Raw genomic sequence first — 21205 nt, forward strand, 5'->3', positions numbered from 1 at the left:
AATATTTTTTCTTTGCTTTTAGTTTTCAGGAGTTTGTGATGTGTCTTGACATGAATTTTTCAGTTTGTCCTGTGTATGGCTTATCAGCTTATTCTGCAGATTTGTGTTTTGTTTATTTTTTGCAAAACTTGAAGAATTTTTTAGGTATTTTTTATTGAATACATTTTTATCTCTGTTATGGACTCAGTGTTTGTGCCCTCCCAAAATTCAGATGTTGAAACCCTAACTCCTGATGTGATTGTATTTGAACATGGGGCCTTTGAATGTTAATAAGGTTTAGATGTGGTCATGAGGGTAGGGCTCAATGGTGGGATCAGTGTTCCTATCAGAATAAGAAGAGAGACCAGAGCTCACTCTGTCATGTGAGGATACAGTGAGAAGGTGGACCTCTGCAAGCCAGGAAGAGAGCCCTTACCAAGAATCAAATCTGATAGCACCTTAATCTTGGACTGTCCATTCTCCAGGACTGTGAGAAGTAAATGTCTGTTGCTTAAGCTACTCAGTCTATTGTATTTTGTTACTGCAGTTTGAGTAGACTCAGAATTCTATTCCTCTTTCTTCTTTCTGAAACTCCAATGAGATGAATATTATCTTTTTAATTTTTTATTATAACCCTACCTGTCCCTAACACTTATTTTCAGGCTCTGTAATTCAGACTGTGTAATTTCTACTGTTTTATATTCAAGTTCATTGATTTTTCTTTCAAATGGCTGTTGAGTCCATCTGCTTAGTAATATTTCAGTGGCTATATTTTTTTATTTCTAAAATTTCCATTTGTTTTTCATATCTTCAATTTCTTTGAGACTGTCTACTCCTTCAGTAAAACTTTCTACTCATTGGTTTCAGATATATTTATAATTGTTTGTTGAAACATTTTTTATTGGCTGCTTTAAAATCCTTGTTCAGACACTTTAACATCTGGATTATCACATTGGTGTCTGTTGTCTTTCCCCATTCAGTTTGAGGTCCCTGGTATGAAAAGTGATTTTAATAATGGCATTTTGGGTATTATAGGACTTTGGGTTTTACTTAAATCTTTTATTTTATCTTGTCTGACAGTGCTCTAGTACTTGAATGAGAACTCTGACTCATTTCTTCTAGGTGGAGATGGAAATTTAGGGTTTTTTTTCTTGGTTTCCATAGATACCCAGGAGGAGGAACTTTTTGTTACTGTGTTGGGCATGACTTTGAGTTGAGGCTTCCTACTGGGTCTCTGCTTATACCACCCTAGCTTAGAAGGGAACAGGTGCCTAACTGTTGCTTCCTGTATAGCCACCACTGACATTGAGGGGGTGATTTTGTTATGTATGGCTGAGCAGGGATGAAAGTCCCAACTTTCTACTAGGCCTCTTTCAATACCACTCCAGCGAGGAGGGAAAGTTGTCTCATTACTACTTTTGTAGGGAAGAAGTTCAGGCTGTCTGTGTGATTTCCAGCTCCCTACTTGGCCTTCCCTGACAGCACTCCAGCCCGTATTGGGGATTGGAGTACCTCATTACAGTCCAGCAATGGTAGAAGTCCGGGCACTCCTTTGACCTTCACTGACAGGAGTGGAAATGGGGGCCACAGGATTTTGTGTGTGATGTTTGGCTAGAGTGGGTTAATTATCATCTAAAAGTTTCTGTCCGAGTGGCCTGTCCCTTTCTTGGTTCCTCTGCTAAAGAGAGTAGGTTTTCCTTGGAGTTTTTCTTGTCGGCACCATTGATATCTCTGGATGCAATGTCCAGTTTGGGATATTTGAGGCAAACAGAAAACCCAGAAAACTCAACACTGTATTATGCTTTGTGTCCAAAGTCACTAGCCAGTATGCCATCTCTCCAACTTGCAGCACCTTATATGTGTTTATTTTATATATTGTGTTGAAAGTTTTTAGTTGTATTTTGTGGAAGTAATAGGGAAAGTCTATCCATTTTTTTCTGGAAGCAAGTCTGATTTTTATATTGTTAAAGCACTATTTTATTTTGGGGATAAATCCAACTTGGATAAATGTGTACACCCATGCTGGATCAAATACAAAAATTTTATTTAGGATTTTGCTCATGAGCTCTCCTATATGATACTTCTATATAATCTTAGTTTTTACTATCCTTCTCTGATTTTAATAGCAAGCTTATACTAGCCTTAGAAAGTGTACATTAATATTTCCATTCTGTGTTCTCCCTTTACTTCTATAGTCAAATTTATATTACATTGGTATTATCTATTTCATGTAGACTTGATAAAACTTTAAAAAATCATCTGGTGTTCTTTTTGGGGAGATTTTCCTACTGAATAAAGTACCTGAGTAATGGTTTTTGTTTTCTATATTTTTGTGTAAATGTTAGCAATTTCTTTTAGAAATTATATTTTTGTTAATGTTTTTAGAAAATTACCTTCAAGTTTTAGCATTGACACAAAGATGTTTGTAGCATACTTTCAATTTTAAAAAATGTCCACTGCATCTTCAGTTGTATCCTTTTTACATAATGCTATTGTTCATATGTATTCCCTCTTTTCAACCAGTCTTGATAAATATAATTTTATTTAATGCTTTAAAGAAGCAATCTTTCTTTCATAACTTTTTGAGTATAGTTCACAATTTTACATCAGATTCAGGTGTACAAAATAGTGATTCAACAACTCTCTTTTGCTATGCTCACCACAAGAATAGGTACCATCTGTCACCATACAACACGATTATAATATCATAGAATATATTCCCTATGCTGTACCTATTATTCCTATAACTTATTCATTCCATAATTGGAAGCCTATATCTCCTCTCCTTCAGCCATTTTGCCCATCCCTCACCCTCTTCCCCTCTGGTCACCATCAGTTTGTTCACTGTATTTATAGGTTTGATTCACTTTTTGTTCATTTGTTCTGTTTTTTTAGATTCTACATATGAGTGAAATCATATAGTATTTGTCTTTCTCAGTCTGAGTTACTTCGCTTAGCATGTATGCCCTCTAGATCCATCTATGTTGTCACAAATGGCAAGATCTCATCCTTTTAATGGCTAAATATGGCTATATTTGGAGATATATATATATATAAAATTTTTTAATGGCTATTTATATGGCTATACACAAACACACACACACACACACACACACACACACATTCTTCGTCCATTCATGTATCATGTATCAGTTGCTTCCATACCTTGGCTACTGTAAGTAATGCTGCAGTAAAAACATAAGGGTGCATATACCTTTTTAAATTGATATTTTTATTTTTGGGGAGGTAAATACCCAGAAGTAGAATCACATGGTACTGAATCACATGGTACTTCTACTTTTAATTTTTTGAGGAACTTCTATACTTTTTGTCCCAGGGGCTGTACCAATTTACATTCCCACCAACAGTATGCAAGGGTTCCTTTTTCTTCACATCCTCACCAACACTTGTTGTTTCTTATCTCTTTGATTCTAGCATTTAAAAAAAAAAAAATCTAGCATAGATCAGTGGAACAGCATAGAGAGCCCAGAAGTGAACCCATGCTTACATGGTCAATGCATATGGCAAAGGAAGCAAGAATACACAGTGGGAAAAAGACAGTCAGTCTCTTCAACAAATGGTGTTGGGAAAACCGGCTACATGCAAAAAAGAAACTGGACCACTTTCTCACACCACACACAAAAATGAACTCAAAGTGGATTAAAGATCTGAATGTGAGACTTAGAATCATAAAACTACTAGAAGGGAACACAGACAGTAATTCTTTGACATCAGCCATAGCAACATTTTTCTAGAGATGTCTTAAGGGAAACAAAAGCAAAAGTAAACTGTTGGGACTACATCAGAATATAAGCCTTTTGCCCAGCAAAGGAAACCATCAATAAAGCAAAAAAGTAACCCACTAAGTGGAGGAAGATATTTGCAAATGCTAGACTGAATTAAGGGGTTAATATCCAAACTACATAAGTAACTGCTACAACACAATATCGAAAAACGTCCCAAACAATCTGATCAAAAAATGGGCAGAGGACCTGAATAAACATTTCTCCAAAGAAGACATACAGGTGGCCAACAGACACATGAAGAGCTGCTCGCCATCATTCATTATCAGAAAAATGCAAATCAAAACCACAATGAGATATCACCTCACACTTCACACATTTTTTTTCAGAAAATAATTTTACGTATTTTGCATCTTTACTGTCCTTATTTTTACTACTATTCTATGATTCTTGAGTTGAATTTTTACCTTGTCTCTTTTAATTAAGTTATATTTAAAATATGCTTTTAAAGCTGTTAGCATCCTATTATGACTAATTTATCCCAAAGTACATGTCTTTGTACATATCCCAAAGTACATGTCTTTGTACTAATTTATCCCAAAGTACATATCCCAAAGTACAGAGTCTGCACATGTATGTTGATGTACGTTTAATATTAGTTTAGTTATTAGTATTTTGTAATTTCCACTGTTTTTGTTTTTCCTCCCCAAATCATATTTGGGAATGCTTATGTATTTCTAAACATGGTTTCTTGTTTGGTCATGGTGGTTTTAAATTGCCAACTCAATGTTAATTTCTTGTTTAATTGGTCTTGATGACACCACTTTTATGGAATATGTTGAGGTTTCTTTTGTGGCCAGGTGCATCATCAATTTTTAATAGTATTTAAAGTGAAAAGAGTTAATGTATTTCAGTTTTTAATTTGATGTGAATTCTGAACCCACATTTCATATAAGCTTGAGGTTTCCTTTATCATGGGTAAAAATTTTCCAATTATGTTTCCAGGTAAATGGAAAACTTCCTTATTGTTTCTCCATGCTCATAGTTTTTATCTCATGCATTTATATTGTATGTGCTGACACTGTATCAATTCACTGTTTTATCCTGGTGGCTCCGAAAAAAGTTTTAGCTTTTATTGTTGCATAGATTCTGTAGTGTGGGCTTACCACTGAAGTTCTATGAGGAATAGTGATATTTATCTTTATTTTCAATCTTCATATCTCTAGCCCCTAGCACATGCTTAGCATTTAGGGGTCACTTGATCAATGCTTGTTGAGTAAATAAATTATTCCAATGCCTCTGAGAGCAATTTCAGCTTTAACTTCATTCACTATTAATGGTGAATTGCTACTTCATTTTTAGCGATTGGGGGAATTATATTTTCCTTTTAAGCTTAAATACGTATTTTTACGATTTATTTATTTTAGAGCGTCCAAGAGTGTGTGAGTGAATACGGGGGTGAGGGGGTTGGGGGCAGAGGGAGAGAGAGAATCTTAAGCAGATTCTCTGCTGAGTGCAGAACCCATCCTGTCTCAGGGCTTGATCTCAGCAAAATAAAGCTGGGATTATGACCTGAGCTGAAATCAAGAGTCAGTTGCTTAACTGAATGAGCCACCCAGTCACCCCTAAGCTTGGATATGTTTTAGAGTTTTGTAAATAACTTTTTGAGTATAGTTGACACAAAATGTTACATTATTTTCAGGTATACAACATGCTTTTTAAAGAATATTTTATGTATTTATTTCGGGGGGACGTTGAGAGAGAAGGAGCATGAGCAGGGGGGAAGGGCTGAGGGAGAAGTAGGCTCCCAGCTGAGCAGGAAGCCTGATGTGGGACTTGATCCCAAGACCCTGGGATCATGACCCGAGCCGAAGGCAGCCACTTAACCAACTGAGCCAACCAGGCTCAGTTATACAACATATTAAAAATTGTTACTTAGGTGGGGTGCGTGGCTGGTTCAGTTGGTGGAGCATGGAACTCTTGATCTCAGGTTCGTAAGGTCAAGGCTCATGGCTGGTTCAGTTGGTGGAGCATGGAACTCTTGATCTCAGGTTCGTAAGGTCAAGGCTCATGTTGGGCCTAGAACTTACTTAATAAAAAGAAAATTGTTACCTAACAATTGTGCATGCATGTAGAATTATGATATAGGTGGGCCAGAGAGCAGAATCTTTCTATATCCTCTTATTCTGTGTTATTGTCCAGAGGACTGGCCTAGATTTCTAAAAACAAAATAAAACTCTGATCATGTTACATGTCACAGTCTTGATTGAAAACAGTCTGTGGTTCTACATTACAATTAGAGTATAATTTAAATTCCTTAATTGAATCTATAAAGATTTTTATGCAATAAACCCTATTCATCTACATTTTATTTATTAAAATTCTTCACTATCACGCTCCCATGTTTCAGTTCCTAATACTCTATACTCTTTCAAGCTTCAGTGCCTTTGTAAATTTTTTCCTCTAAGAATGGCTTCATTGAACTGACAAATGCCCATTCATAAATCATTGCCCTCACGAATTGTTTACAAACCCAGTGTCCTCTCTGGCTGCAGAGTTAGGAGATTTTTCTCTATGCTTTCATATCAACTTGTTCATATCTTTCATATATCCTTACCATATTGTATTGTCTCTCAGTTTTTTAAGTTAATCCCCCCATCCATAACTGAACAAAAAAGTGTATGAGATATGAGCATTAATCTGTCACTCAGCACCCACCCCATTATATCCAGAATTATAATGGAAATGTGAGCCAGGCCAAAGGTTTCCTCTGCCTTGGCAAAATCTAGTGAATGTTGATAGCCTCACAAGACAATTAGTAGGATTCAATAAAAGAGCAGGTAAGGTCTTTGCAAAATATCTAATACGTAGTAGGTACTCTGTAAAGGTCAATGGAAATTCAACAATCCTGTGATTTCAATATAGGTTTTTTCTCTGGATTGTTTTCAGCTCCCATCCCATGATTTTCAGGCATCATATACATGTTTGAAAAGTCATATGTATTTCGATATGCTGGAAAATAAACCTATTTCCAAAGTGGATAGTGAACAATATTGTCACTAGCGGGAGGTTTGTTTTATACTTGAAGGACTAGAGAGCAAAGAAGGACATTAGAGCAAAATAGTTTAAGGAAATTCCTAAGCTAGATAGGCCTCCAGAACTCAGATTCTTTATAAGCTTTCAGATCTCTTTGATCTAAATTTTCTTCAAAAAGTGTTGTAACAAGGATGAAATATCAAGAAAGGCAACACAACAACGCAATTTTTACTTTTATCTTAAATTGTGAAATATATCTCAAATTTAGGTAATAGGTATTAATATTTTGAGTGGAAACTGGTGAGTAAATATTTCTTGTTACACTGAAAATTATATCTAGAGAAACAAAATCATAGAATTTAGAGATAGAGCCTTTAGATATACGCTGGCCAAACCCTCCCATTTCATTTACGTATGAAGGAAAATTGAGTGCTCGGGAGGTCACATGTTTCCTTAAATCACATTCGAAGTTCCTTCTTGAGGAAGGAAGTTCCTTCTCACGAGAGAAACAGTGATGGAATTAATACTAAGGAGACGCACTCATATTACATATATTCTTAAAACCTTAATAGTTTAGTTTTTTAGGTTCCTATGCAGCGTGATTGAATAGATACTGATATTCGCCTAGTAAATATTTAATAAGCTTAAAAAAATTAACTAGTAACCTGGAACTTCACTTTAATCCTATTTATAGAGGAGGTTTCACTCTAAAGTAGATGGATGCATCATGGGCTTATCTGAACAACATTAAGTCGCTGAACTGCAAGATGACCTTGTGCAATGATAGGACTTTGAGACCAGGAGCATTGGCAAGCAGTATGTAATTATGAAGGGTTTTTTGGTAATTACAGAGGTTTAATCAGAATTTGAGTAAGCAAAAACAGCTACATGTAGAACAAAAGGTGATTTGTCAGGAAACAAAGCCATTGTGAGTGTGTGTATGTCCTGATTATGTAATAAATATATGTATGGTGTATATTAAACCTACATTATATATGTAAATATGTATATACACATAACATTTCCTATGTTTTATATAGTATTTTAAATATGTGTATTTTAATGGTCACAAATTATTGAATCAATGTCATAGACCATAATTGTTTGTTTTTTAAGATTTTATTTATCTGTCAGAGAGCACAAGCAGAGGGAGCAGCAGGCAGAGGGAGAAGCTGGCTCCCCTCTAAGCAAGGAGCCTGATGCAAGATTTGATCCCAGGACCCTGGGATTATGACCTGAGCCAAAAGCAGATGCTTAGCCAGCTGAGCCACCCAGGCGTCCTTAGAACATAATTTTCAACCCATATTTCTATACTTGATTATGCATTTTTTTTTCAAGGTTCTGTGTGTGTGTGTGTGTGTGTGTGTGTGTGTGTGTGAAAAATGAAAGTGCAGATCTTTACACATTAATTTTTTTTTCATGACTTAAAATTGTTAGTTTGCCATGGCTGATAAAAACAAAGTACTATAAACTGACTTAGGACAACAGAAACCTGTTGTCTCACAGTTCTCGAGGCTAGATATCTGAGATGAAGGTATGTTGAAAGGACAGTGCTCCATGTGAAAATGTTAGGGAAGGATCTGTCCAGGCCTCTCTTCTAGCATCTGGTAGATGTCCTTGGCCTGTGGCAGCAAGCTGCAGTCTTCAGATGGTGCTTTTCTTGTGTGTGCATTTGTTTCTAAATATCTCCTTTTTATAAAGACACTGGTCATATTGGATTGGGAACCACCATATTTAAGTATGACCTTATGTTAACTATATCTGCAACAACTCTTTCCAAAGAAGCCTACCTTCTGAGTGCTGTGGGTTAGGACCTCGACATGTGAATTTTGGGGGACATAATTCAGTCTGTAACAAAAATAATTTCCTTAGCATCAACTTGAAAAAAATTTTTCTCATCAAAACAGTCTACTGCTAGACATCACTAAAATTTTTCTAAAAATTTTATGACTGTTTTCACTGTCATCAGCCATGCATCAGAGTGTCAGATTAATGACATCTTTAACAGCCTTCAGTATTATTTTTAATATCATTAAGATATTATTCTGATTTTTACTAATTTTATGATCTGATGAGGCATCGTTTTAGTAAATTATATCATTTTTCATGCTTACCATTGTTGCATTCTGATTTGTATGTTATCTGGTCACATTCTTGACCAATTTTGGGGGGCATTAGGGTCATTTTTTTTAGAGACTTGTAACAGTTCTTTATATACCGAATATACCAACATACGTGTTTTTAGCAAATATACTTCATTTTCTTTGTTTTTATATACAAAAGCACTAAATGAGCATAACAGACTTAATGAACTTTTCCTCTAACTGTATCTCCTTATTCCATAGTTAATAAATATTCCTTTCTATTTTTACTTGTTTCCTCTCATTTAATTACTACATCTGCAACTTCATGAGCTATGTCTGAGATGAGGATGTAAATAAGTATTACAGATACTTAACCTATGTTCTAAGCATCATTTATTGACTGGTATGTGTCTTTGTCTTTGATAACAATCTATCGTTCCTTATTTGTTGAATTCTTAAGTACAAGGGTTTGTTACTTGGCTAATTTGTTGAATTTATCTTTCAATCTGTTTTGCCGGGACAGTAATATTTGGTTAGTATAGACTTTTAAAATCCTTACAGACTTTCCTCATAATTCTCCTTTTAAAAGGTCATCGATGTTTTGACTTATTAATCCAGTTATACTTGAAATATTCTTAACCCTACGGCAACTTGCCATTAGGATTTTAACTACTAAATCTATCAATGTGTTATAAAATAATTTATCTTTCCTACACAGGAAGATGAAATAAATTTTATTTGGATTTTTAGATACTTCCATAAAATGTAGCTTATTTAAGGTTCACTCACTGTTCACCAAACATTTATTGGTCATCCATTATATTTCAGAAATGTAGTAGAAATTAGAGGAAGTTAAAGGCGCTTTTATCTAGGAGGACTGCAGATGAAGAAACTGACAAAGATGAGGATTATCCAGGAGGATAATCACGTACACAAGCCATGAATCCCTGAGATGTTACACGTTTCCAGCAGAGAGGGCAATGCTTTAACTGAGTTTTGGAGGCTGACCCCTAGATGAAGAAGGCAAACACTTGTTTTAGAGAAGGAAGCTGAAAATGCAAAGGCACACAGAGTTCAAAGAGCATGCCATGAAGATAAACGGCGAGAACTTAATTGTGGCCAAAGTGTAGGATGTGAATGAGGGCTCATGAGCCTGCAGAAGATACAGATCTGTTTTCTCTCCTGTGGGCACTGGGTAGCCTTGGTGGGTTTTAAACAAGGAAGGGAAGTGGTATGATTTTAACTGTATTTAGAAAGATTTCAAGGAGGACAGGAGACCAGGTGGACAAGGAAGGAGTAGGAGTGAACAAAAAAGATTTGCTGGTAATTCATAAAAATATGTATTCAGTGAAGGAATGAATTGAATAATGATTGAAAAAGTTGAAATGTACTAGATTTAGCAGCTGCAAAGTAATTGACTTTGTTAAGATTACCTTTACTCACTGGAATGGTTGATATAGAATCCAGTTATTAATGGGAGACAATGTCAAAGTAATTGGTATTTGAAATCAGTTCTCTTGTCATTGTTTTTCAAACTACTTACCAAGAGTTTGTAGGAAATAGCTGTTCCTGTTATTTATGTTCACTTTGCTATCTATTTTTTTAACCCTAACAGTTTTCCAGGTGACTTGTCTTTTGGGTTTAAAATGAAAATAACTTTGTGTTCTGCCTTCTAACATTTATATTGTTTATTTTTGCTTTAATTGGTCTGCGTTAGTACATTGATCAGAATTTCAAGAAATAGGTTAAAATGATGGCTGTGTACATTTTCATTTTGCTTGGAATAATGGGAATGCCCTAATAATTCACACTTAAATTTTGTGTCTCTGGAAGTAGCATGTTTTTTAACATATTAAGCTCAAGATTCATTCCAATCAATTTTAAATACATTTAAAAAATTATTTAGAGGGTTTTGTTCTGAAATTTTATCAAACAGCTTTTTGGTAACTATTGAAATGCAGATGCATATTGTCTGACCAGTTGATATCTCAAATTAGTTATTATATGACTTTAAGTTATGCTTGTGACAGTTTTCATGGGTATATTCTTTTTTAATGTTTAATTTTCTATATTGTATGCAGTATCTTAAAAATTTTTATGGCCATAAGTAAGATCTTTTTTATTGTGCTTTTATCCTGTTTTATATTCAAAGACTTAACTCTGAGATACTGAAAAAATCTAAAATATAGCCAAAATACTGCCAAGTAGTTAAGCCATACTTAATGAGTCAAGAAAACAAATACATTTCACATTTTTATCAATAAAAGTTGTCATTGAGCTATATGACCTAGATAAATCTTTATATTGTTGGGGCTCATCCATAAAAATGAAAGGTTTTGACTCTGTGAACCCCAAGATCATTTTAGCTCTAGCTCTTTGCCCACTTGTATTCATAGAGAAGCTCCTCCAGCTTTCTACTAATAAGCAAAACTGAATTAATAAGTTTAAGAGCAATACTATGTAAGGTAGAAATGGATCCTGGCAGATTCAGACTTGAGTTAAAAAAAAAAAAAAAAATTAGTCCAGGCAACCCCTTCAGGTCCTTTCCCTCCTTGGGAGCTTTGTACTATCACTTTGCTATTGCTCAGTAAATCTTGCTTTGCTGCCCACCAAAAAAATAATAAATAGATAGATAAATAAATTTTAGTCCATCATTCATCATTGTTCATCTTGGGCCCAAGAGCAGTTGCAACTGAGAAATGTTTACCCCATGATGTATCTTAAATTGCACTGGAGAACTGTGGACCAGCCACCCCTGTTTTTTTCAGCTTACCTGAAACATGGGACCTAAAGGGCAGCAGATGGGGGATCAGCGGCCCTGGATTTGTGTCCCATTCTGCCAATCACTAGCTTTGTGATCTTATCAAGTCATTGAAGTGCTTTCAGGCATCAGTTTTTTTTATTTGCAAAGTGGAGTATATTTGATTAATCTTTTAGCTCTTGAGCTTCTCTGACAAGCCATAAATAAATAATTCCTTAACAAAACATGCTTAATTTATGTAGTCATCTGGGGTTTACTTTGACATATATTCATCTCAATTGATTCTCTGAACAATGTTTGGAGGCCAATGAGCAAACTATCCATGACCTTTTTGCAGAGCTGGGACTAGATTCCAGACTCCAGAGAATTTGGTAGTTTGCCCCCTTGCTTAGTAAGTGGCAGAGCCCCAACTGGGGCTTAGGACTTCTGATTCTTCAATTGTGTTCTTTTCTTTATATGACACATTGTCTTTCATTAAACCCTATAATCAGCCTTTGATACTTTTCAAGCATTCTGGCATATTTTCCAGCTCTTAAAATCATGAGGACCAACTATCCCTCTTCCCTTGGGGTTCAGCCTTGAAATTCTGTTTGATTTTAAACAATGTAAAACAGTTAACACTTTGTTCATGTGTATGTTTAAATGATTTCTTAAAGTACTCCATCTAATATTTATTCCTTCTTTTCCTGATTCTCTTTCAGATAGCAGTTCTATGGATGAAAAGGTTTTAAATCATACTTTTTCTTCTCTCCTGAGGAACCTTGTCTTTTGTACATGTTTGTTTGTGACACATTAGACCTGTTGTGGTTCCTCTGTTTTAGTTGTGAAATGTGCATGTTATCGCAGCTTTCCATTCTTTGGTTGTCCTGTAAGTGTGCCCCCGATATGTTGCGTTTATGAAGAGGTTACACCTTGCCAGCTGCGCTTTCTTTAGCTTACACTTGCCAACCTAGGGGTCTGCTGCGGTCAAACTCAGCATCTGTTCTTAAGTCTGGTTAATCACGATCTCCCTGACTGATTAATGATGTTCACTGCACATAGCAAGTTTTAAGGGCAAATAGTATTGGGAATATGATATATTTTCCTGGACTGTGCCAGTGCTTCTCTTTAAATGCTGACAGCTAATTTCAAAACCTCCACTCACAAAAACACAGTAGCTTTGACTTGGAGCTGACCCTGCTTAGCATCTGTCATACTAGGTGTTACATGTCTAGTGCAGTTGACTTGTGTCCCAAATTCATGTATATGCAGCTACGGTATGCTAAAAGCCTGTTTGTTTTTCTTTTGTTTTTGTTTTTTTTTTTCTTGTTTTTGATTTAAGGCTCGGATAGTAAGTGGCAGCGATTTGGATGCTTCCAAATTCTCTGGGCTCCAGGCGATTGGTGGGTGAGTACATTCATAAGCTTTTTAATTCATTCCATTCATCTGTGGTACTTGGATGTGCTCTCACCATATGCATTTTGAATGCAGGATGCTGCATGATGGTATAATTAACTAGCCTTACTGTTGCTTTCTTATTTCACAAAGTAGCTTTTAGAGTTTTGTTTTGTTTTTAATAAAGTAGAACTGTGTGTGCATATATATTTAATTAATCTTACATGTGTCTATATACAAAGAAGAAATTCAAAGTCACCTAAATGGATTATTTTCATTCTATACACAAATACACATAATTTTACATAAATGCGTTCACATTAATGCAATTAATATTATCTTTTGATCTGCTTATTTGAAATTAATGAAATATGCATGAATGTTGTATGTCAATAAGTCAATGAATGTAAACTTCATTGTTTTTAATGGTTGGATGAAAGTATTTAAAATTTAATCACAAAATAATGTATGAAGTATATTTTGCATGTAAAATACTCAGGAAGCAAAGGGTCTCATTTAATGCCCATGGTTACACATTGGTATCAGTTTGTAGCCTTTTTCTGTTGTTTGAATACATGTCATTGTTCCTTTAGGATAAGCAGTTTTGTATTGTGTATCTTTGCCATAAACTAGGCCATTCGACAAACTAAGCCCTGATTTAGTAATGACATTGTAGCAAGTATTGTTATAATTGTTTCCTGTATAATGACTGATCTAATCCTTAAAATGGCCCTAGGAGGTAAGTACTAATTTGACCTTCATTTTACAAATTAAGGAACTGTTGTATGAAACAGTTTTAAAAAACCTTTCCCTCCATACAACTAATAAGTGGCCAAATCAGTATCCAAACCCAACTAGTCTGGTTCTAGAGTCTGTGACCTTATTCATAATAGGCTATCCTGCATCTCCAACTTGTGGGGGTTTTCTCCTTTTCTCTTTGCCGTTTAACAGAGTGCCTTGGAAGACTTTCCACTTCATTATTTCTAACTGATGCAAATATTTCAAGACATATAGAATATTTATTTGTCTTCTGTTAATGGATTTTCAAGAATATTTCTAGGTGCCGGTATTGCAAATGATACTATAGCAAACGTAATAGATATTTAAAGTAAAATTGTCAGCCAAAACTTATGCACAGTATAAACATATAGAAGATTAGCTTTATAAGTGTTGACATTTGAACACGTGTGTGTACAATATAAAGAGAAGCAACATTTAGATTAGTGTATTACAGTTTTTTAGGTAAAGAAACAGTTTTACATTTATGTTTGTAATACTCTCATCTTTGAAAGTCTTCCATTAAATACATCCACGTATTACTTTAAACACATAAAATTTCAACAAGTCACGTCTTCATTACTTTTATGTCTGTAAACTCTTCAGTGTTCTTATATACGTGAACAACCACTCACATCCCTATTACAATGCCACAGTGGTTTAAATGTAGTAGGAGAACTAGCTGAGATAAAAGGGCATTGTGGATTATTCATAGAAAATTTAGTTACTCAATGGATTACCCTCTCTCCCCTACCTCATACATGCTGTGTCTTTAAGTTTACTAGAAAATAACTTGACAAAATGAAATTTTATCTTAGAAAATAATTAGGTTGAATTCCAATTTGATTATTGGAACATGTATGTCATGATCTTGGAGACTTATCTGAATTTATAGTCTCAGGGTTCCTGCAACTCCTCCCTGTGGCATCCAGCGCTTAATAACAACTTGCTTTCCTAACTCATGTCTGAATATGAAGTTTTAAGAATGTCAAAGCAACAGAGTTCATCTACACCCATGTTTTAAGTGCAAGCTGTGTAAATGGTTAGCTAAAATAGATTATCTTTGCATTTTGAACAGATCCCTTCCATTTCACTTTTCCAAAAACTTCTTTTTGAAGACTTGCCAAGAGATTTTAGCATTATGATGGTATGGGAAAGGGATGATAATTTTCAGTCATCAAGAGAATTTGTCATTATCTGAATGCTTATTTCCTTTTGCAGAACCTGAGGGTACATTTAAATATAGCCTTCAATCACAACCTCTTTCAGCAAGATTTACTTATTTTACTTTTTCTATAAATATTTTAAAATATATTTTTATAGAATGAAATATTACTATATATATTCTAAATATTATAGCTTCTATTGTCTTGTAAAACAGACTGGAGCAGACTTTCAAATGGAGTCACTTCTTCTTGACAATTCTCCATCCCTCTGTCCTCTACCTTCAACATTCCTAACCGGTTTAGAGCCAGACCACATTGATCCTTCCCTCCCCCTTCTCAAGTGTCAAAGAAGGAAAGATCTATACACACTGAAACCAGATAATGGAGTTAACAGTGCTGCTCTGATTTCTGCTCATCTTTGTACATCTTTTGTAAGTGTTGCTAGAAAAGAGATGGCAAACCTTTCTTTTTCCCATTTGTCAAAATAAAAAATCAGGTAGGCTCTGGAAAAAGAATCAGGAGAAAGAAAAAAAGATCAGAAAGGAACAGAAAAAGCTGGAAAAAATGCATGTTTTAGTGATAACATTAGTATTTAACATTGTACTTCTCCCAGTTGTTTTACAGGAATTTGGTAACTTTTATTTGTAAACTAAGGGTCCTTACAGAAGCACACACCAAGATATTAGAAGTACAAGAGCTTTCTGGGGGGAAACATCTGAGATAAGTGGTGAGACAGCAGGAGTAGATGAGAGAAATCTTTGGGCCATAATATGGGTCTGCCATTTGTGAGTGGAGAGAGGGGGGGAAGGAAGGAGAATTGGGCATAAAAAGCCTTAAACTGACCAATGAGGCTACAAGAAAGTGCCAGACCAATGGGGAGTCCTAGATAAAAGGTTTACTGTTGAAGAATCCCACATTGTGCATATGTGGCCAGCTCTATTACCTCCACCATGTTCAGTCATTGGTTTGGATCAGCTTCATGAGTATGGCCTTTGGATGAATGCTGCAGTGGATTCTGGAAGTGTGGTGGCTGAAGGCTGTCATTCAACCACACTTTTCTCAGAAGATTTACTCTGACGGTTTTGAATGGCACACACCCCTGGTTACCCAGCCTCTAATAAGTCAATTTGATGAAACGATGAAACTACTTTAATAAATGATAGTGAATGAGGTCACACAAGTACCTTCTCAAATATGAATCACTTTTTAAAATTAGAATGGCATTCCTTTGGTTCTTTGTCTATAGCTTAAGTTCACCCTTCACTGGACATTTGTAGTCAGAGTTCCATTGAATGCATGATGAGGAATATTACAAGGCTTTTATATGGTGTCTTTCTAGTCTTCAGGTACTAGCCTTGTCTGCAGTAGAATTCAGGGAAGTCCACAAAACCATGAGAGTGAGAATAAGGGGAAGAATGTTAGGGAGAGGACATTCTGATCTTCTTTGTTCCTTTTCTTCTCTAGTTTTCTAAATTCTTTTCAGGATAGTTCTCTGGGAACTAAGTTCCTCGAGCCTATATGAAAGGAAGGTTTATTTCCTGTCGTGGTTCTGAACCAGGCCATAGCTGCTTTCCTAATTCCAGGAATCTGGTGGTGACCTTGAAACCACTACTAGGATTATTAAACCTTGGCAGAAAATGGGTAATGTTGAGAGAGGTGAGAAAAAGAGAGAGATTGTTGAAGGGCAGGAAACTAGGAGATTGCCAAATAGAGGAAGAGCAGCTTCCATTTTGACCTCACTCTCAAATAGGTACAATTGGGGGAAAAAATGTGTATGTGTGTGTATTTGTATATGCATATGTGTATATATATGTACATATATACAAAATTTTGCTGAAATTTTCAAGGTAATTTGATTATTGCCATGAGTAAATAATGTGATGAATATGAACAAGAAATTTTCAACTGAAGTTCTGAATAATTCCTTTGCTTTTAAATTTACCCTGATTAAAATAGTAATTTTTTGTTACTATTATAAAACCTAATACAAGTTTGGTTGTACAATATGTGGATATAGGTGGTTTAATATACTGATGATACTTGTCATGCTCGGACATTGCTTTTGTATTTCTCTCTAAAGTTGAAAAGGTTATATAATGACCTCATGCCCTATTTCCCACTCCTGGTCTTGACCTTCGTGTTTGGCCAGTGCCTAAAATCATTTAAGGTGGCAGCTAAGGTTTTTCTTACTCTCCAGAGGCTCTTAACTTTCCTTTTCTCATAGCAGTCTCATCTTGGGTAGCTGAGAATTATTCGTTTCACTTTTTCCTACCTACTCAGTAAATGAGATTCTCCCTTATCCCCTCATTTAACTTCCTTACTTTTATGGAAAGGCCCAGAAATTCTCCCAAGTTCAGCCAATGGCTCTTTCCACTTCTGTAATCCCTTCCTTGGGTCCATGGTTCATGCTACACAAAGAGCCCTGCATGCTCTGATCCAAGAGTGCCAGGTATTAAGAAAACGAGAGCCCCCATGTAAGCTTGCTTCAGTCGCAGTGGCAAGTTACTCTTTGGAGAGAAAGGGAAGCCTTTGTCTTTCTTTTACTTTTCAGTTAGTTGTTTTGTGTAAGAGTTCCTTTCACATCAGGGGATTCAGTATAGAGGGAGTTCACTATAGATTGACATAAAAATGAATTTGGATTAGAGTTTATTATTTTAAGAGCTAGCAGATGCAGACAGCTCTGCATTCCTAATTCGTTATTGGATAGCTATTCAAATCACCATGCCCATAATTTTTCAACTTATTTTTATTCGTATTGCCATTAATCTAGTTTTAATCCTCAATACCTTTTACCTAGGTGAATGCAAACTGATCTTCTTTCATTAATTCCTCCACATTAAGTTCAATCTATACACTGTTAAAGATTAATCTCCTTAAAGCACAGTCATTTCTATTTAAATGTGTTTAATGGTTCCTCATTTCTGCAGTGTAAAGTATGGATCTTTCTATATGGCTTTGAATATCTTGATTTCTATTTCTTCTTGATTACTATTTCTCTTTATAATAAGGAATTATCTCCCTTTTCTGTTTCCATTTGTGTCATTCCTCTGGTACATATGAATTTAAGTTGCATAAATTAAGAAAAATTTGTATCTTCCAACCTGATTTTAAATTCTTTAAGGGCATAGAGTTGGTCTTTTTCACTTAGATTTTCCTCCATAAAGCTTGAGAGTTCCTTGCCCATATGAAGACCTCACCTATAAATTAATCTTGTTTTGGATTTGGCAGTCTCTTAGATGAATTAGTTAGAATTATTTCTTAAAAGATTCAGGTCTACTGTGTTTTAGGAAAAAATTAATCCTGAAGCAATCATGGATTCATGATGAGGCGTACATGAGAAGTACTGGGAGTTTTAAAAACAGCTGGTCCCACCCCTCGCCCCAAATTCAGTGTTACTAAATCCCTATAGGGGAAAAAAAAAAAAATCAAGGGACTTTTCTCACACTAGATTTAATGTCAGTTGATCAGAAGGCCACTTTGCTTTTGATCTTGAATCCCTGTTTCTCTACTTGGGAGAAACTTACGAAGTTTGGCTTGAACGAATCCATAAAAATATTACTCTAATTATGCTTAAATATAAATTTTGCCCTTTCATTCTCCCATCTGAAAACTTTAGCACTTTAGAACACCCTAGATATAAATTCACACTGTATTAAAGATTTTTTTAAATCAGTTCCATTATTACTCCAAGAAGGAGACCTTTTGTAATTAATGATTGAATGATCCTGTCACCTTGCTCTTTGTAAAAGTAATAAAGGGAGTTGTCTTGCTTAATCCATTAAAGGTTGAATAAAACCTGGCATCTCTTAGCTAATGTCAGACGCAGTCATGCCGCAGGGTAGTTAGATCAGCCAGAAAAGAATCTCATGCGAAGCTTGGGGAAGTCCCAGCCCTACCATAGACTCTCCGTAGTATCAGGCTCACAAGTCCCCAGCACCTGCCTACAGTCTTCCTACTGGGCAGACGCATCATATCCTATAGACCAAGGTTTGGCCTAGACAAAGAACCTCTTAATTGGGAAAGCTGAAAGCAATAAGGCCACCAACTTTCTAAAACCCATGTATTAAGAACTGGTTGCTAAGCTGCCATTAGCTTCCTATGCCCTCCTCTCCCCTCCTACCCGCCGAAAAAATGCTTATCTAATTTTGGCTTACTACCGGCAATCAGTTCTCTAATTTGGGGTCAGTTGAATGCTTCCCAAGGCTCACTTGGAAATTACTCAGGAAGCACTTGATATCTTCTTTATTTAGAAAATCATGGGGTCATTAGAGTATATCTTGATACGAGCCACAGAGGCCAGCTGTAAGGCTGCACTCCGATGTGTGGACCTACAAGACCCCAGGACCACAACCGTGACTCCTTCGGGAACCATGGAAAATATATTTTGGCACAGGATCAATGGAAGTAAGTGTTAAGTCACTACCATCTAAATCAGCCTTAAAACTTCATAGTGTTTGTGGAGTAGATTATAAACCATTTCCTTAGGAATATTGTTTTCCTACACACAGTGGCAAAAAACTTAGAGTACTCAAAGGACTGGGAAAATGAAGCTGTTAAGCTCAAGCAACTAATAGCTTATAGTTGACAGTGAGAGATTGACACCTTTCCATCATCTCATATTCAGGCCCATGTTTGTAGCTTGACATTCTTTCTTACTCAGACTACACACACAATTACCCACAGTCAACCCAGGGAGACTACATCAGAACATCCCCCCCGCCCCTCAGCTCCAATCCCCAGTGATACTGTTGAACTGGTTCTTCCACCTTTACACATCCACAGGAAACCTGATTTCTACCATCATAGAAGCCTTTTTTCTGTGCCTAGATGGCTGGCCATAGAAAGTTTTTCCAAATCCTTTTTTTTTTTTTAAGGATAAAAATCTTCAGGATCATCCTGGGCTGCAGGCAAGGGCAACCACAAACTTTAGTCATTGTATCAAGGCCATTTTTTTTTATTCTTAGAGATAGGTTTGTGTTTTAGATTCAGAGAATGCATACCACCCCCTCTTGTGTATCAACCCAAGATACAGATAATGTCTTCATTTCAGACAAGGAAACTACAGCCACCATCGACTCTTGGCAACTTTCCTTTAGCTAGTTCCTTGCACTGGAGCCTTCCATAGCTGTGCACAGCTCTGGTTAGGTCCTCAGAAAGGGCCTGCTTTTCCTTTTATCTTTAGGTGACTGCCGTTTGAAACTACACCCAACAAAGTGTCTGCCTTTCCTCAGTTTCTGGAATCACTAACTCCATAGTACTTGAGACATACTTTACTTTTTTATTTTTTTTAATTAATTTATTTATTTTTAAAGATTTTATTTGATAGAGAAAGAGAGGGAGAGAACACCAGCAGGGGGAGTGGGAGATGGAGAAGCAAGCTCCCTGCTGAGCAGAGAGCCTGACATGGGGTTTGATCCCAGGACCCTGGGATCATGACCTGAGCCAAAGACAGATGCTTAACTGACTAAGCCACCCAGGTGCCCCGTACTTGAGACATACTTGAAAGGAATCCCAAATCATACATTTTCCAAAGGTAGTATTTGTTAGGGTCCCGTCAGTTTTAGTGGTAGAAATTGGATCATACACCTAGCCCCTGAGGCCACATGCTTTCTCAGTTGGAAAAGTAAGGCAACCAACATTAGCTTAAGAGTGGTGCCTTCTCGCCTTTGTGATTCTTACTCAGGTTTTCTTTCGCCCTTCTGGGCTCCATCTCAAAAAAAAAAAAAGGAAAAGAAAAAACTCTCTCAAGCTGGTGCTTGTCATAATTTCTTTGGATTCCCAACATCCTGGGAACACCCATGTAATCAATCTAGCAGCTCCTGAGGACAATCCAGTCTCCGAAAAAATAAACTTCCTAGTTAAACTTGAGAGCATATTTGTTGGAGGGGGAGGCTTTGTGGGAGCACATTTTTCTAAAGCCTCCTCTGTGTTCAGTGTGCTTATTGAACATGTGTATGTTATTCATTTCCTGTATTTTTTTTTAAGATTTTATTTATTTAACAGACATAGAGACAGCCAGCGAGAGAGGGAACACAAGCAGGGGGAGTGGGAAAGGAAGAAGCAGGCCCCTAGCAGAAGAGCCTGATGTGGGGCTCGATCCCATAACGCCGGGATCACGCCCTGAGCCAAAGGCAGACGCTTAATGACTGCGCCACCCAGGCGCCCCCATTTCCTGTTCTTTAAATCAGATCTTTAATTATGACGTCTAAGTCTGACTTGGCTTAAATTTATTAGGAGATCAGTGAATCTTTTGGGATACACCATACAGAATCCAGTCTAATCCTC

The 21205-nt window shown here is 36.2% G+C and overlaps 1 protein-coding gene across 3 annotated transcripts in view; it reads left to right on the top strand.

Annotated features, from left to right (window-relative positions):
• Positions 1–21205, top strand: part of UNC13C (unc-13 homolog C) — a 755970-nt gene that overhangs the window by 324837 nt on the left and 409928 nt on the right. For all 3 annotated transcript variants that reach the window (XM_057306313.1, XM_057306314.1, XM_048219406.2), the window contains 2 exons: positions 12305–12327; positions 12925–12989. In XM_057306313.1, the coding sequence (XP_057162296.1) occupies positions 12305–12327; positions 12925–12989 (88 nt within the window). The remainder of the gene's footprint in view (positions 1–12304; positions 12328–12924; positions 12990–21205) is intronic.

This window comes from Ursus arctos, unplaced genomic scaffold, assembly GCF_023065955.2.
Source record: "Ursus arctos isolate Adak ecotype North America unplaced genomic scaffold, UrsArc2.0 scaffold_36, whole genome shotgun sequence".
Taxonomy (NCBI): Eukaryota; Metazoa; Chordata; class Mammalia; order Carnivora; family Ursidae; genus Ursus; species Ursus arctos.